The following is a 17,365-nucleotide window of genomic DNA, read 5'->3' as shown; positions in this document are numbered from 1 at the left end:
TCAGATTTTACTGACTGCGTTGTGTTTCTTTTGCCTAAATCCTTATAATTTTTAGCTGTTGAAATCTATCAGAAATTTTTTAATTTCTTAAATTATTTAAAGATACAATATCTTTGTTAAAAGGTAAAATATAATTTATGTATATTTTTCTATATCTAATGATGTGTTTAGAAACGAACTATCAGCATATTCTTCTATTAATACCTTCTCAGAAGTATCTACTACCTATAGGCCATTTTTTCCTAAATGGTCAAAATGTAAAAATGCCACTTCAAAAGTTAATACTTTCTTTCTCACTGAAGAGGCAGCTTTAATAGGAAGCTATATTGAATATCTTTTAATAGACTATAATGGAAAATAATCTGAAAAAAAAAATATATATATATAACTAATCACTTTATTGCCCACCTGAAATTAGCACTACATTGTAAATCAGGTTTACTTCGATCAAAAAAATGTTTCAGTTTCTTGTTTATGAAAAGACCTTCCTCCATTGGGGATTCCCATTTTGTTAAGGATGGCAAAATATTGGCTAACACACCTAAAGAAAAAATCCCTAAAACTCAATTGCTTTGTTCTAATATTACTATCAAACATTAAAAAAAAAACTTAAAACAATGCTAAAGCTGTTAAATCTGCTAGTTTTCTGGGTATTTCTCTGCAGATTTCTGAATGTGAATTACTGCAGTAAGACCACTTTTGTTCTCACCATAGCTCAAAAAATTCTTTTTATCAATCCTTCTTATGGTACCCTGGGCATTCTTCTCTTTGTTTTCTTCCAATTCTTGTGTTTCTTGTTGATGTGTCTCAGTCTCTGGAAAACAAAACAAAACATTATTATTAGGCAGTACACTAAGGAGAATGTGCATTCCTTTATACTTCTTATCAAAGCAAAGAATTTGACTGAGGATGCCATACTTCATAAAAGTTTGTTTTGTACAAAGCTAATTATTTTTCCTGTCTTTTACTTAAGGCTCACTATTCTACTTCATTCTACTTAGAAGAATAAAATAAAATGCTGTGAAATCACTTAAGGATACTGTTGTTACATCCATAATTCTTCACTAGTCCTTACATCAAGGACCAAGAAACAAGATTGCAGCCAAACCTATATGTGATTTGACAAAATGTACAGAACTAAGAAGGAATTTAAGAAATGTTAACTATACACAAGACTCAACATCACAGGGCAGTGATGCTCTAATTTCAGTATTTATATTTCAGAAGGTTCCTCAACTCCCAAATATGCAAATAATAGACACTAAGTTTAAAGACAGAAGAGATTACTATACACTAATAGCTTATTTTGCAAAATAGCTTACAAAAAAGCAAGCCTGAAACTTAATGAGAGGTATATGAAACAAGGACGACAAGGTTAAGAAAATTTATGAACTATATAAAATTGCAGGTATGGGGTGTGATATCAATCTTAAAATGTGTTGGTGAAAAGGAGACAGTATTTTGTAGACTCTGAGCTAAATCCCTCTAGAGTCAAAATGTGTGCCTGACCCCAGCCAGGCACCTCATATAACAATGACAGCTGACTACTGCCCATAATCCTTACTACAGAAATAACTCAAATAGCATACTCTATTAACATAAAGGAGTACAGTCATCTTCACCTATAAAGAATAGTTCATTTAGTCAGATCACACCAAAATATGGGTTTTTAAAATATGTCACAGAATTTAAGGACTGAAAGGATCTGTAATGATCACCTACTCTAGCCTCCTACCTTACCTACCGTGACAAGAGGTCCAGAGATGTCAAGGGCTTTGCCCAAGGCCAAACTGAGATTAGAAAGAGGTTTCTTATCACCTGCTGCTGCCGCTGCTGCTAAGTCGCTTCCGTCGTGTCCGATTCTGTGCGTTCCCATAGACGGCAGCCCACCAGGCTCCCCAATCCCTGGGATTCTCCAGGCAAGAATACTGGAGTGGGTTGCCATTTCCTTCTCCAATGCATGAAAGGGAAAAGTGAAAGTGAAGCTGCTCAGTCATCTCTGACTCTTCACGACACCATGGACTGCAGCCCACCAGGCTCCTCCGTCCATGGGATTAGATAAGCTCATTCCATTATATTAAGCTGCTTCTCACACATTATACTGCATTTTTAAAACGATGTTTTCTTCCCCTACTCAGTGAACCTGCATACCACTGAAATTCTGATGGCACATATTGGTCCATATACAAATCCTATCATTTGCTCATTTAACAAATATTCATAAAGTCACTTCTCTGTGCCAAGAGCCACAGAAACACAATGAGTGAGACACAGCCCTTGTCTTCACTCAAGTTAATAGTAAACTAATGAAATGCATATTTGAGATCAGTCATTGACTTACACTGAAACATGGAATTCTAGTCCGCATTTAAGTCCAACAAAAACAATGTCTTACATTTTATATTCCTTTGCTCTGGCAAATAGGCATTTCAGGCTGAGCTTTTAGAGTACTTATAAAACACAAATCCACACAATCCAACTCCATAATATCACAGAAGGTAAAAGCTGGAAGAAACCAGCTGGATATCATCTTGTTCAACTTCTTCATTTCTACAAATAGGAAACTGAAGTACCAGGAAGTTGGGAGATTTGCTTAAAGTCACCCAAGTTAGGAAGTGGTAGGGCTGCAACTAGAATCCATATCTCTTGAGTTCCAGTTAAAGACTGAGCACACTGCAACTATTCTTCGTGAGGAAGCTGTTCTCCTGAATACACAGGTGGGGAAAATCAAGTACAGAGAAATAACTAATTTGCTCAAAGTCCTATAAAACTGAAATATGACTGAGTTAAGGGTACTGGCTCAGACGGTAAAGAATTTGCCTGCAATGCAGGAGACCCAGGTTCAATCCCTGGGTTGGGAAGAACTCCTGGAGGAGGGAATGGCTACCCACTCCAGTATTCTTGCCTGGAGAATCCCATGGACAGAGAAGCCTGGCGGGTTACAGTCCATGGGGTCACAAAGAATCAGACACAGACTGTAGTGACTAACACTTCACTTCAAGGGTACTATACCACTGATGCTGGTTTTTAAATATACCTATCTCTTGATTTATGTAGCATTTAGTTTCCCCCAAAATAAAAGATTTTAAAAAGTGAAAGCGAAAATATGCTCGTAAGAAATAAAGAAAAGGCTAGGGGCGAAATTTTTAAGTCATACCTGTAAAAAATAAAAAAAATCATACATACAGTAAATAAATAGAAACTGTTAGAAAATGCAGCTTATGTATAAGTGGGAAGCATCTTAATGTAGTGAGCAGAATGAGCTAGCTTGAAAGCGAAAGCATTAGTTGCTCAATTGTGTCTGACTCTGCAACCCCATGGACTATAGCCTGCTAGGCTCCTCTGTCCATGGGATTCTCCAGGCAAGAATACTGGAGTGGGTTGCATTCCCTTCTCCAGGGGATCTTCCCAACCCAGGGATTGAACCTGGATCTCTCACATTGCAGGAAGAGACTTTACCTTCTGAGCCACCAGGGAAGTCTTAGGAGATAAGAAACCTCATTTAATCTCAATGTAGTCATATCTCTTTGTGAGCTTGGGCAAGATGCAAAGGCCTTAATCCTATGAAGTAAAGAAAAGCTCTCTGAAAAGAAGGGTCCCACCTATGTTGTGTTCCCAGGACAGAACAGTACACAACAGCACAGGCTCAGGGCTTCTCTCACCTGGTGCCAGCAGTCGCCTCCTCAGTGTGTGCTGGCTCTCCAGCCCTGCACTGGAATGGCCAGGGCTCTGGGCATCCTGAGGGTCAACGACTGGCGGCTCCTGAGATGCTCCGGGTCCGTCACTGACGTGCTCAGGGAGGGCTGCAGAGCTGCCCACTATGTGTGCGTCTGTTCTTCCTACCTTGTCACTTGGAGAACACTTGGTTTCTGGATCCACAGGGTCTTCACTCAGACTCTCTGAAGAGAGCTGATGGCCTTGTTCTCCACCCTGAAAACTCTGGCTGTTCTCACCTTCTGTATCCTTTAGATACTTCCCACAATCTGTTTCATCTGGATTTTCTGATTGAGCATCTGTATCTGTACTTCCTGGGCCAACTGTTTCTATCTCTTGGTGGTCTTTGTTAAGCCCAGGGGCAGGGTCTGGGGTCTGAGCTTCTTCAGTGGTACTTGTAGTGACTGTAGCCTCCTGAGTATTTAGTGATGGATCATTTTCCAAATCCTTTTGAGGGTCTATTGAGACAAAAATTTATAATTTTAAAAATTTCCCTATATTTTTTATTTCAACAAGGTCCCTGATTAATAAAAATATTTATATAGATTTTTATGGCTTAAGAGGCACTCTTCCTAAACATTATTTCTCTTGACTTTCACTAAAGGTGACTGATTACCCAAATTTATTATCATGCTAATCTAACAAATAATATTAATTGAAAACTATTTTGAATGGCAAACCAACTTTTGGTAATATTAAATACATCCTCTTCCCTAATGAAACAACCTAGGCAATAATCATCAATAGCAACTGAAACCATTATTCGAAAGACTGAAGAGGAATTTTATAATGAATGAACCTGGCTGACAATTCCTGAACCCACTGATGAATCTTAATACCACAAAAAGAAGGAAAATCAGACATTTCTAACTTCCCAAATTCAATGCAATAGGAAGTACACTATACTACCTATGAGGTATTCTTGCCAAACTGAAGCAGAATCTGATCAAGCTTCTAAAGCTAATTACCAGTTTCCAAGAAACACAGGGATAGAGGAATACATTAAATTATGCCTCAGGAATGTAATCAGAAAAACTCAAAATGATTGAAATTCTAAGAGACAAAAGACTCTGTTTCTTTAATAACAGCAAGAAATAAAAATAAATGGCAAGAAAAGATAAAAAAAGGAGGGGTGACCAATTGACATACTTGAGACACATCCACAATGTGTGGACCACATTATAGATCCAGTGTCCCACAAACCAACTTTTAAAGAAGTATTAATGAGATAATCAGGAAAATCTGAATACCAGCTATTTGATGAGACTAAGGAATTATTGGTTCATCTTCTAGGTATGATAAAGGAATGGGGTAATGTTTTTAAAAAGGAATCTTTACCATTTAGAGATAAGTGTTCAAGTATTTTGGCTAAAATTATATGATATCTAGATTTTGCTTCAATACAATGATATGGGTATAAGGAGAAGTAAGAGAGTATAAATGAAACAGCGTTAGCCATATGTTGACAGCAGATGAAGCTGGGTCACGGAATTCATTTCATCTCTCTACTTTATATATGTTTGAATTTTCCATAATAAAGTTTAAAAAAAAAAGCAACCAAAAAGACTTATCAATGAAATGCAGTCTGTAACCCAAATGTAAAGAAAAAAAAATTAGAAACCCAACTGTGAAGAAAAAGAGATTATGAGACAATTGGAGAATGTGAATATTGGCTGTATATATGAAGAATAGTGTGGAATAACAATTTATTTTTAGGTGTGACAGAGCTATTTTGGTTCTTTTTTTTTTTTAATGTAAAGAGATGTAAAATGTTTAAGAGATGTAAACTAAAGTACTAACAAAATTATATCATGTCTTGGATTTGCACTTAAATATTTCAAGGCAGGTAACAAGAGTAGCATTATGTAGGTAAAAGTTGAAGTTAGATGTTGAGTACATGTGACTTCATTATACTGTGCTATTTTTATATATTGAAAAATATCCTTAATAAAATATTTAAATATGCCCTTCTCTTCCAAAAAATCTATTTCATATTTTGCCTATATTTCCTATATATACACTTGGGCAGGATGAAGAATTTAAATTTCATCTTTCCTTATAATTGAAAGATCCTGCTCTCTCTATATAGCATATCACAGCTAACTTGACTTTTAAAAATATAACTCTAAAGATCTGTCTATCATACTTTTTTAAGATGTATTTTCCCAATACTACAGGAGTCTCTAAAACTTAATCTTCTTCATAATTAGGGTCTGGTATGATGGTAAAATTCAGTAAATATCAAAGAATAAGAATCATAATAAATCAAGAAATTAACTTCTTTTTTACTTCCAAACTTCAGTTTTAATCACCAGAGACTTTCTCAGCACAGCCTTAGTTTCCAACAGCACAAACTTTGTGCTGTACAAATGAGTCTTACCCTCTGGAGGATCCCTAAGTCCTCTGTCGGTCATGTTTGAGTTCTATCTCTTCAGACTCTGGGGTACTTTCTGTTAGTATCTGGATTTCCTTGTAAAGATATCTTGGTTTCTTCTTCTCCCAAGTCCCAACAGGCTCATGCTTCCTGTGGACCCAGGAAACAAGGCATATATACAGTGACTAAAACAAAATGAGAAGAATTAAAAAGACTTTTTTATTCATACATAGGAAAAATGACTAGTTCATCTTTATTTACTAAATCTGCTTAGTTTGAGTACTATTTCTTCTCTGAAACTTTTCTAGTGGATAAAAAATGTTTTCTGGCTTTCATGAGGCTCATATTCCAAATCCTAGACGATAAACAGAAAAAAAAAGCTTCAGATTATTAACCGTTGTATAGATGACATAACCTCCTAATACATTCTAGTGTGTCTGGAAGGATGTAAAAAGAAAGAACAAGTGACCAGAATCTTTAAGGAAACACCTTTGAAACTGAAATAAAAAGTAATTCCAAGAGTAAAAATTTAAGTCAGTGCTGAGTTAATCACTGCAGATTTCCCTTATATCTTCAATTTCTGTCCCATACAAATTTCTCAGAGTTTGCCTACCAGAAACTTCCATTTTTCATTAACAAGGAACATGCACAGGGGTGACCTACAGATGAAGGTGGCTGTCTTGGTATTAGGAAGAGCAAATACACATTTGGAGTTTCATCACTAAGAGTGGTTCTCTTACAGTATTCTTTTATAAAACATGGAGACAGTTTTCTCTTTATACAATGCCCTTCTATACACTGCTCAAAGAAGTTGTTGTGTTTAGTCACTCAGTCATGTCTGACTCTTTGCAACCCCATGGACTGTAGATCAAAGAAGAATATATATCAATTATTAAAAGCTGTATACAAAAGGAATCAAAACCAGAGGTAACTTATAAGCAATAAAAACTCAATTATATCTTATAAGCAGTTGGTGCAAACGTAATTGTGGTTTGGGTTTTTTCATTTTAAATCATTATAACTAGGCTTGAATACATCTTAATTAATCAAAATAGGAACCATTACAATCAACGCATTTTTGCTAACAAGAAATAAGTTTGTTTATTCCTGTAGCAGGAAAATCTATGCTTCATGATTTGACAAACTCTTGGAAAGCATTTCTGCATTCTGTTGGTTGTGGAAGTGTTTTCCCTGCAAAAAGTTTTCGAGATGCTTGAAGAAGTGGTAGTCAGTTGGCAAGAGGTCAGGTGAATACAGCAGATGAGGCAAAACTTCAAAAATACATAGAAAATCCAGCGACAGAGGAGTCTCGTGGGCTATAGTCCATAGGGTTGCAAAGAGTTGGACACGACTAAAGCAACCAAGCACGCATGCATGCACCTCATAATAAAAACTACAAGGCACCTAGTAATGAATCTACAGCACATATACAAGGACTTTGGAGTGGGGTGAAGCTTATGGTATGTAAATTATACCTCAATAAAACTATTTTTTAAAAAAAGAACTTTTAGGGAGAAAAGTATTAAAACTTTACTGAAGAAGATAAAAAGGACCCAAGTAGAGAAATATACTGTGTGTATAGACAGTAAGATTCAAGGTCATTTAATGCTAATTGCACTCATCTCACACACTAGCAAAGTAATGCTCCAAGGCAGGCTTCAGCAGTACATGGACTGTGAACTTCCAGTTGTTCAAGCTGGATTTAGAAAAGGCAGAAGAACCAGAGATCAAATTGCCAACATCCACTGGATCATCGAAAAAGCAAGAGAGTTCCAGAAAAATATTTACTTTTGCTTTATTGACTACACCAAAGCCTTTGACTGTGTGGATCACAATAAACTGTGGAAAATTCTTCAAGAGATGGGAACACCAGACCACCTGACCTGCCTTCTGAGAAATCTGTATGCAGGTCAAGAAGCAACAGTTAGAACTGGACATGGAACAACAGACTGGTTCCAAATCGGGAAAAGAGTACATCAAGGCAGTATGTTGTCATCCTGCTTATTTAACTTATATGCACATTATATCATGAGAAATGCTGGACTGGATGAAGCACAAGCTGTAATCAAGATTGCCGGGAGAAATATCAATAACCTCAGATACGCAGATGACACCACCCTTATGGCAGAAAGCGAAGAAGGACTAAAGAGCCTCTTGATGAAAAGTGAAAGAGGAAGAGTGAAAAAGTTGGCTTAAAACTCTACATTCAATCTGATCCCATCAGTTCATGGCAAATAGATGGGGAAACAGTAGAAACACTGGCTGACTTTATTTTGGGGGGCTCCAAAATCACTGCAGATGGTGATTGCAGCCATGAAATTAAAAGACACTTGCTCCTTGGAAGAAAAGCTATGACCAACCTAGAAAACATGTTAAAAAGCAGAGACATTACTTTACCAACAAAGGTCCGTCTAGTCAAAGCTATGTTTTTTCCAGTAGTCATGTATGGATGTGAGAGTTGGACTATAAAGGAAGCTGAGCGCTAAAGAATTGATGCTTTTGAACTGTGTTGTTGGAGAAGACTCTTGAGAATCCCTTGGACTGCAAGGAGATTCAACCAGTCAATCCTAAAGGAAATCAGTCCTGAATATTTATTGGAAGGATTGATGCTGAAGCTGAAACTCCAATACTTTGGCCCCCTGATGCAAAGAATTGACTCCCTGGAAAAGACCCTGATGCTGGGAAAGATTGAAGGTGGGAGGAGAAGGGGACGACAGAGGGTGATACGGTTGGATGGCATCACTGACGTGATCGCCATGAGTTTGAGCAAGCTCTGGGAGTTGGTGATGGACGGGGAAGCCTGGTCAGCTGCAGTTCATGGGGTCGCAAAGAGTCAGACACAACTGAGTGACTGAACTGAACACCAATTCCCTCCAAAATAATCTGTAAGTTCATTGCAATTTGAAACAAAATCTTCAGACAATTTTTGTACTGTTATATGTTTCTTATGGAATGAGTGAGCTGACTGTAAAATTCACAAAAAGCAGTAAAGAATTAAGAGTCAAGATAATTCTGAAGGAAGAAAAAAGAATTCTGAAAGAGGGAAATCTTTACCAGATATATCAAGATATTAAAAACAATAGGGTACTGGCATTAGAACAGACAAACATAACACAGAATAGACAGCCAGGAAATATGCACACACTTAAGTAAAGGAAACTGAGTGACAAAGAGAAAGAATGGATTAGCGAGTAAACAGTTTGGGGACAACTGATTTTTCAAATGGGAAAAAAACTAGATTTCTACCTCCACAAAAATCAATTGAAGATTAGAGACCTAAGGGTAAAGTGCAAAACTTTGAAATTTTCAGAAGAAAGTGGGGAATACCATTATAACCTCAAGGTTAAACGATGAGGGGAACAAATGTGATGACATTTAAAAAGTTAAATCTCTATACAAATCATCAAAATCAAGGTTAAAAGATAAATTCACTGACTAGAAAACTATCAGCAACACATATAATCATCAATGGATTAATATCTAGAATACATAAAAACTACCCCAGATCAGTTAAGAGACAAATACTGCTATTTTGTTTAAGTGGGCAAAAGAGATGAACAAGCAGTTAAATAAAAAGAGGACTTTAAAAGTCTAATGAATTGGTAAGAAATGTAGGCAAGGAAATGCAAAAATTAATGATGAGATACCATTTCACGACCACCAGATTGGAAAAAAAAAAATGTAATGCCAAGTGTTGGTGAGGATTTGGAGATACTCAGACCTGTATTGCGGAGAAGGCAATGGCACCCCACTCCAGTACTCTTGCCTGGAAAATCCCACGGACGGAGGACTCTGGTGGGCTGCCGTCTATGAGGTCTCACAGAGTTGGACACGACTGAAGCGACTTAGCAGCAGCAGACCTGTACTGACAATGAGGCCCCTGTTACAACCTGGGAGGGCAATAGGGCAATGCGGAGTTGACACACACATTCTACAAATCAGCAATTCTGCTTTTAGACATGCACCTTAGAGCAACTTTTCCTAAAGTGCGCAATGGTGTTTGTGGCAGCATTGTTAAAAAAAAATGAGGAAAAACTGAGAAAATCTTAAATGTCTATAAATAAGAAACTAGATTTTTTAAATTGTGGCATATTCTTTAAATGTAATATTATATACAGCAATTAACAACTTATGTATCAAAAATTCATAAATGTACAATATTAAAGCCTTTATATACAATTTAAGAAGCATAAAATACTACGTGTGTGTGGGTGTGTGTGGGTGTGTGTGGGTGTGTGTGGGTGTGTGCGCACGCACTCAGTCATGTCCAACTCTGCAACCCCAAGGACTATAGCCCACCAGGTTCCATTGTCCAAAGAATTTTCCACGCAAGAATACTGGAGTAGGTTGCCATTTCCTACTTCAGGGGATCTTCTCAGTCCAGGAATCAAACCTGAGTCTCATGTGTCTCCTGTATTGGCAGGCAGATTCTTTACCTGCGCCACCTGGGAAGCCTATAAATACTATGTTGTTGTTGCTAAGTCACTTCAGTCGTGTCTGACTCTGTGCGACCCCATAGACGGCAGCCCACCAGGCTCCCCTGTCCCTGGGATTCTCCAGGCAAGAACACTGGAGTGGGCTGCCATCTCCTTCTCCAATGCACAAAAGTGAAAAGTGAAAGTGAAGTCGCTCAGTCGTGCCCGACTCTTCACAACCCCATGGACTGCAGACTACCAGGCCCCTCCGTCCATGGGATTTTCCAGGCAAGAGTACTGGAGTGGGGTGCCATTGCCTTCTCTGATAAATACTATAGAGTAATTCAAAAATAATTAAATGGAAAAAAAATGAACCAACTACTGATACATAAGATGGATGAATCTGAAAAATGTGATGAGGGAAAAAAGCCACACACAAGATTATATGCCAAATGATCCCATTTATATAAAGTTCTAGAATGGCCAATGGTCTACAGTGATGGAAAACAGAAGTGGTTCTGAGGGTAAGGACTACTGACTTGAAAAGGGCATGAGAAAACCTTTTGGGGTAATTAAAGTGTTCTATATTTTTACTGGGGTGGTGGTTACATTTGCCATCAAGCTTAAAATCTGTGCACCTTGTTGCATGTAGGATATCTTCAATAAACTTTATTTCATGTAAACCTAACTGAATGCTTAAAAAAAAAACAAAAACATATTACTTGGAAACTAGGTTGCAGTCAGTAAGTAATCTGCAAAGGAACACCAGAGATATATCTATAATTTTACAAGTGCTCAATATATGCCTTTCTTATCACAAGGCACACATCATTTCTGTAGCCCATTTCACTCAGACCCTTTGACACACACTGCTGTTCATAGCTGAACCAGTATTCCCTCAAGGCTACAAGGAAGAAATGATGTAATCACAGAAGTTCTTGATGTATCTTCAGAAAAAATTACATGGTGGGGTATCTGGGAGACCTGGAGGCAGATTCCAGAGGCAGGTCAATTTTTTGAACTGTGTCTAATCCATACCAGGAAATGTGCGTATTAGAAACCTCTGGACTGTATAACAGAACTGAGGTAGCACCTCATTCTGATGGAAAATGGACATGTTGAAAACTTTTTGCAGCTTCAGGAAAAACCATCCATGAGCATCTCAAAATACACCACCACCCATCTTTGATGGTATCTTGAAAGGAAAAAAAATAAAACAAACTGATGAAGACCTACATGCTTCATTTAGCACAGAGGATGTTCGCTTTTAGTCAATCCCTTCTTTACAGGTTCAATTGTGAAATACTGGTTTTCAGTGCCCCATTTATAGAGGTTACAATGATTCATTTTCCCACTTAAATAAAACTTAGCCTTATCATTGGCAGGTATCTTTTCTTCCCTGTGATCCTGAAATCTGCAGCAAAACTTACTGTTTTCCTTTCACTGTCTCCATGAGGGCTCAAATCAGGTTCAAGTAATAAGGTTTTATTGTCTATGGAGAATACAACAGGGAGTAGGCTGAGGGATAGAGAAGGCAATGGCACCCCACTCCAGTACTCTTGCCTGGAAAATCCCATGGACAGAGGGGCCGGGTAGGCTGCAGTCCATGGGGTCGCTAAGAGTTGGACATGACTGAGCAACTTCACTCTCACTTTTCCCTTTCATGCATTGGAGAAGGAAATGGCAACCCACTCCAGTGTTCTTGCCTGGAGAATCCCAGGGACAGGGGAGCCTTGTGGGCTGCCGTCTATGGGGTCGCACAGAGTCGGATGCGACTGAAGCGACTTAGCCTTAACCTTGGCTGCACTGGGTCTTAGTTGCGGCATGTGAACTCTTAGTTGTGACATGCAGGATCTAGATCCCTGACCAGGGATTGAACCTGGGCTCTTTGCTTTGGAGTTCGGAGTCTTAGCCCCTGGACCACCATGGATGTCCCCTGGCTCTGTCTTTTAGGGCACACCCTTTCTGCTCCGTCTCAATGTACCAATGGTAATGCTTTGACAACCTGGCAGGTGTTGTTCACTGTTTGGTACATAGAATGATCTCTGCACTGCAGTAATAAAACCAAGTTTAGCAGCCTGGAACACACAAAATTACAAGTTGTGAGAGTGATTTTACAAACTGATGCATAACACAGTTCATATACAACTGGTACTGAGTAATAAAATGTTGAAAGTGTTCAACTTTTTTATTGCAATGTACATTGTTTAAATGTACATAAAAATTAAACACATGATCAGAAAAGATACATGTTTGCTTCTGTGGAGGAAAGGATAGAAAGAGGATGAGAATGAGTTTCAACTGTCATCTGTTAAGCACTTTTTAAAAAATGAGGTATATGTGGCAAAATGTTAGTATACTTTATCTATGAACAGAATTCCTGTGCTACACAAGGACCTTGTTGCTTATCCATTCTGTATATAATACTCTGTATCTGCTAACCCCAAACTCCCACTCCACGCCTCTCCCTACCTTCCCTCCCCCGTTGGCAACCACAAGTCCATTCTCTGTCTGTGAGTCTTTCCCTTCCGTAAATTCATTAGAGTCATATTTTAGATTATACATATCATCTTCTATCCATGGACATTTACACTGTTTCTATGTCTTGGCTACTGTGGACAGTCTTGGCACTATGAACATAGAGGTATATGTATCTTTTTGTTTTTGCCATGCCAAGAACCTTGCAGGATGTTCCCCCACCGGGATTAAACCCAGGGCCTCAGTAGTGAAAGCAAAGAATCCCAACCACTGACCCACCAGGGAATTCCCTCTTTCTGCATCATAGTTTTGTCTGGAGTGGGACTGTTAGGTTGTATGGTCATTCTATTTTTAGTTTTCTTGAGGAAGCTCCATACTGTTTTCTGTAGCGGCTGCACCAACTTACACTTCCAGCAACAGTGTAGGAGGGTTCCCTTTTCTCCACACCCTCTCTAGCATTTGCTATTTGTAGACCTTTTTTCTAAGAAGAGCTGCTTTTTCTCTTTTAATATTTTTATTTATTTTCAGCTGCACTGGGTCTTTGTTGCTTTGTGGGCTGGGCTTTCTATAGCTGCAGAGCGTGGGGGCTACTCTTCTTGCGATGTGTAGGCTTCTTGTTGTGGTGGCTTTCTCTTGTGGAGTACAGACTCTAGGGTTCGCAGGCTTCAGAAGTTACAGCAAGTGGGCTCGGGAATTGTGGCTTGTGGGCTCTAGAGCTCAGGCTCAGCAGTTGTGGCACGTGGTCTTAAGTTACCCCTCAACATGTGGAATCTTCCCAGACCAGGGATCAAACCCATGTCCCCTGCACTGGCAGACAGACTCTTATTCACTGCACACCAGGAAAATTCCATTTGTACATTTTTTAATCTTGGCCATTCTGACTGGTGTAAGGTGGTACCTCATTGTATTATAGTCTTGATCTGCATTCCTGTAATTAGTGACGCTGAACATCTTTTTCATGTGCCTATTGGTCATCTATATGTCTTCTTTCAGAAATGTCTATCTAGGTCTTCTGCCCATTTTTCTTTTTCTCTTTCACAATTACAGGAGACTTGGACAATACAGAACAAAATTACAGATAGTTCCACTAAAATTAAGATTTTTATTTGGAGTTTCAATATAAAACTCTCAAAAATTATCAAAACGAATATACAGAAAAGTAGAAGCACCATGAACCAATTCAACATGATTAAGATTTATAGTGTATGATTTCAGTATCTTTAGTTCATGAAATTTTTGCAACTGTTTTATGTCCCTGTATATGTTTCAGTGTCTCCTAGTTTATAAAAACTTGAGTAGAATTTGTATCCTACTATTGTATGAAAATTGCCCATTTTTCATTTGGGTTCGTTTTTTGTTGTTGAATTGTATCAGCTGTTCGTATATTTTGGAAATTAAGACTTTGTCAGCTGCATCATTTGCAAATATTTTTTCCCAGTCTGTAGGCTGTCTTTTTGTTTACGGCTTCTTTTGCTGTGCAAAAGCTTGTAAGTTTAATTAGGTCCCATTTATTTTTGTTTTTATTTCTATTGCCTTGGGAGACAGACCTAAGAAAATATTGGTATGATTTATGTCAAATGTTTTGCGTATGTTCTCTTCTAGGAGTTTTATGGTTTCAATGTTTAAGTCTTTAGGACATTTTAATTTACTTTTCTGTATGCAATGAGAGTGTGTTTCAACTTCACAGATTTACCTGTGGCTGTCCAACTTTTCCAACATCACCTGCAGAAGAGACTGTCTTTTTCTCATTGTATATTTTTGGTCTCCTCTGTTGAAGACTGATCACAGGGGTGGGGGTTTAATTTTGGGCTCTCTATTCTGTACCACTGATCCATGTATATCTGTTTTTGTGCTAATATCATCCCATTTTGATTGCTGTAGCTTTATAGTATTGCTTGAAGTCTGGGAGGGTTATGCCTTCTCCTTTGTTCTTTCCCCATAGGATTGCTTTGGCAATTCTGGGTCTTTTATGGTTCCATATAAAGTTTAGGATTATTTGTTCTATTTCTGTGAAAAATGTCATGGGTGATTTGATAAGGAATCACATTACATTTTGTAGACTGCTTTGCTTTGGGTAGTATGGCCATTTTAACAATATTAATTCTTCCAATCCAAGAGCACAGGACATCTTTCCTATGTTAATATATTTTAGATTTGGGTGCATAGGTGAATACTATTTTCAGCACTTTTCTATAAAATGACTGATGTTAATAAATTTTTTAAATGAGTAATAAAATGTAATGCATTAGCTTCTGTGAGGAAAAGTTAAGAATCAAAATGAAAAACCTGTAAGGGTTAACTCTGAGCCCACACACAGGGAACTTATGTTACAAAGGCACGCTTCAACAACAGTTTCCTATGCATTTTGTCACAACCAGCTGAGAGGAGACAGAACAAAGGAAAGCTACTCTCAAGAATAAAACTGGGGCTGGGAGAGCAGTAGGACCTTACCCAACCTCTATTCCATCCTGGGAACTTCAGTCTTATGATGTATGGACTTAATATTCCTTCTATTTTATAGATGAGGAAATTGAGACAAAGAAAGGCTAAGAATCTTACCCAAGAACCCACAGCTAGTAGAGACAGTTAGGATTTGAACTCAGGTGATCTGAACTCAGGTATTCTGACTGTGGGACCCTAGCTGTTAACCATGATACTAAACAACAACAAAAATAAAACCACATAGTAAACCTACTAAGGCACTCCAAATCTAGGTGTGAATTGTGACTCTAGCACCTATGACCTGGGTAAATTTACACACATTCAACTTTTCTCTAATTGCTTTAGCATTGTGTAAAGTCTCAGGTGATAATAAATCATATAATAAGTTATATCTACCACAATTATGACTATAAATGGGCCTTAAAAAATGTGACAAGGATCTGCCTTGGGTTATTCATCCCTCTAAGCCTCTTAATCTTCATCTCAGACCATTGAATCACACAACTACAGGCTTAGCCTCAGTTACAAGATAAATCTTGTCCTTCATCAGAAAAGACCTAAGAAATTTTTGATAATTTAGCATCCAGTTCTAACAGTTGGCCTTAATCCTTATTCTAAAACTGAGACTCTATCTTATCCCTAGTTCTAACTTTTGCCTCATTCTCTTATACCTCTCCTCATCCTAAAGACTTACTATGCTGATAGACATGTATCACATTTAAACCTCACAACAGTATGAAGTAGGTATTATTACACAACTTATTTCACAGATGAAACTGGACAAAAAAGGTTAAAATGCCCAAGCTCATTTAATAATGTCAGAATTAGAAGACAAACTCAGGTCAGCTGGCTGCAAGGCCATTATTTTTCCTCTGTAACAAGCAGTTTTTAAGCTGTGTTCCAAAGACTGCATTGACTCAAGGGCTGCCAGGGGAGACTCCAGAAATAGAGGGGTATGGCTCTCAACTCACTTTTACAGACACGTGTATTATGATTGCCACCTACCCTTGGATGTCATGGAATTCTTTCTTGCATGTGTGCTTGCCTGGACTATGTTCTGCTACAACTTAGAGATGAATCTTAATTCAGTCACCCACAACCCAAGATAGCCTTCTCTTTAGTACTTTCCATTAAATTTCTCCTCCTAGGTCTGCATTAAAGTAACAGAAAGTAGTTCTGGAAGTCATTTTAGAAATGGCCACCATTACATGTAAGTAATATTATCAATTCTCCCAGAGGATGGAAGTAGAGCTTAATATGGTTCACATCATCCTAAACAGTGGATCATCTGTCATAAGAATTAATTTTAGGAATACACTTATACTTTCAAATTCATTATTCATAACCATGAATGAGTATTTAAAATAGTCTGCAATGTTTTAAACCCAGTGAAGTCCTACTAAAGACCTAAGTTGAAAAGCTATGAAGTTTTCTAAATTTTCTCCCTTGCTCCATTTTATGACCTCTACCACACGATGTTATTTCTGAGAGCTGACCATATCAGGTATGTGATAATAATCATGTATGAAGGCAAAGTACCCTTCTTAACGTAATATTAAAATTAGTATTTTTGATTCCTTTCTCTTGCCCATATACTCACAAAGTTTACGACGACACCCTACAGAACTATTCAAGGGCGACAAGCCCTCCCCACAAACCGTTGAGAAAAATGTGACTAAGTTATGACCTGAAATATCAGCAGAGTCCTTCAGTCTGCTATGAAACCTCTTTATATGTCACTGGCAAAGTACAATAACTACCACTATCTTACAGTATTATGAGTACTCTTGGTTCCTAGTCTTTTAAGCTAGGTAACTAAGTATGATGGATATGCTGCTATGGTATTTTTCAAGGTATGGTTCATAGAGCATCTGCATAAGAATCTTCTGAGGCACTATTTATAAAATGTAGATTCCTGGGCCCCATAAGAAACCTTGGAAAT

General features: G+C 37.9%; 1 protein-coding gene across 7 annotated transcripts in view; it reads right to left on the bottom strand.

The window, feature by feature from the left end:
- LOC147356284 (torsin-1A-interacting protein 2-like) overlaps positions 1-17,365 on the bottom strand; it is a 44,815-nt gene that overhangs the window by 5,647 nt on the left and 21,803 nt on the right. For 2 of the 7 annotated variants that reach the window (XM_086343554.1, XM_086343552.1), the window contains exons 2-4: positions 6,095-6,238; positions 3,663-4,172; positions 710-814 (exon numbers count right to left, since the gene is read on the bottom strand). In XM_086343554.1, the coding sequence (XP_086199680.1) occupies positions 710-814; positions 3,663-4,172; positions 6,095-6,128 (649 nt within the window). In that variant the 5' untranslated portion in view covers positions 6,129-6,238. Of the gene's footprint in view, positions 1-709; positions 815-1,818; positions 2,074-3,662; positions 4,173-6,094; positions 6,274-9,809; positions 9,954-17,365 lie in introns of those variants that run through there. The other 5 variants (XM_086343557.1, XM_086343553.1, XM_086343556.1 and 2 more) reach the window with 4 other exon arrangements.

This window comes from Bos grunniens, chromosome 16 (assembly GCF_055505025.1).
Source record: "Bos grunniens cultivar Pamir isolate PY7600 chromosome 16, Bosgru_T2T1.0, whole genome shotgun sequence".
Lineage (NCBI taxonomy): Eukaryota > Metazoa > Chordata > Mammalia > Artiodactyla > Bovidae > Bos > Bos grunniens.
The sequence above is the reverse complement of the archived record's forward strand: the minus strand, read 5'-3'. Positions and strand labels throughout refer to the sequence as shown.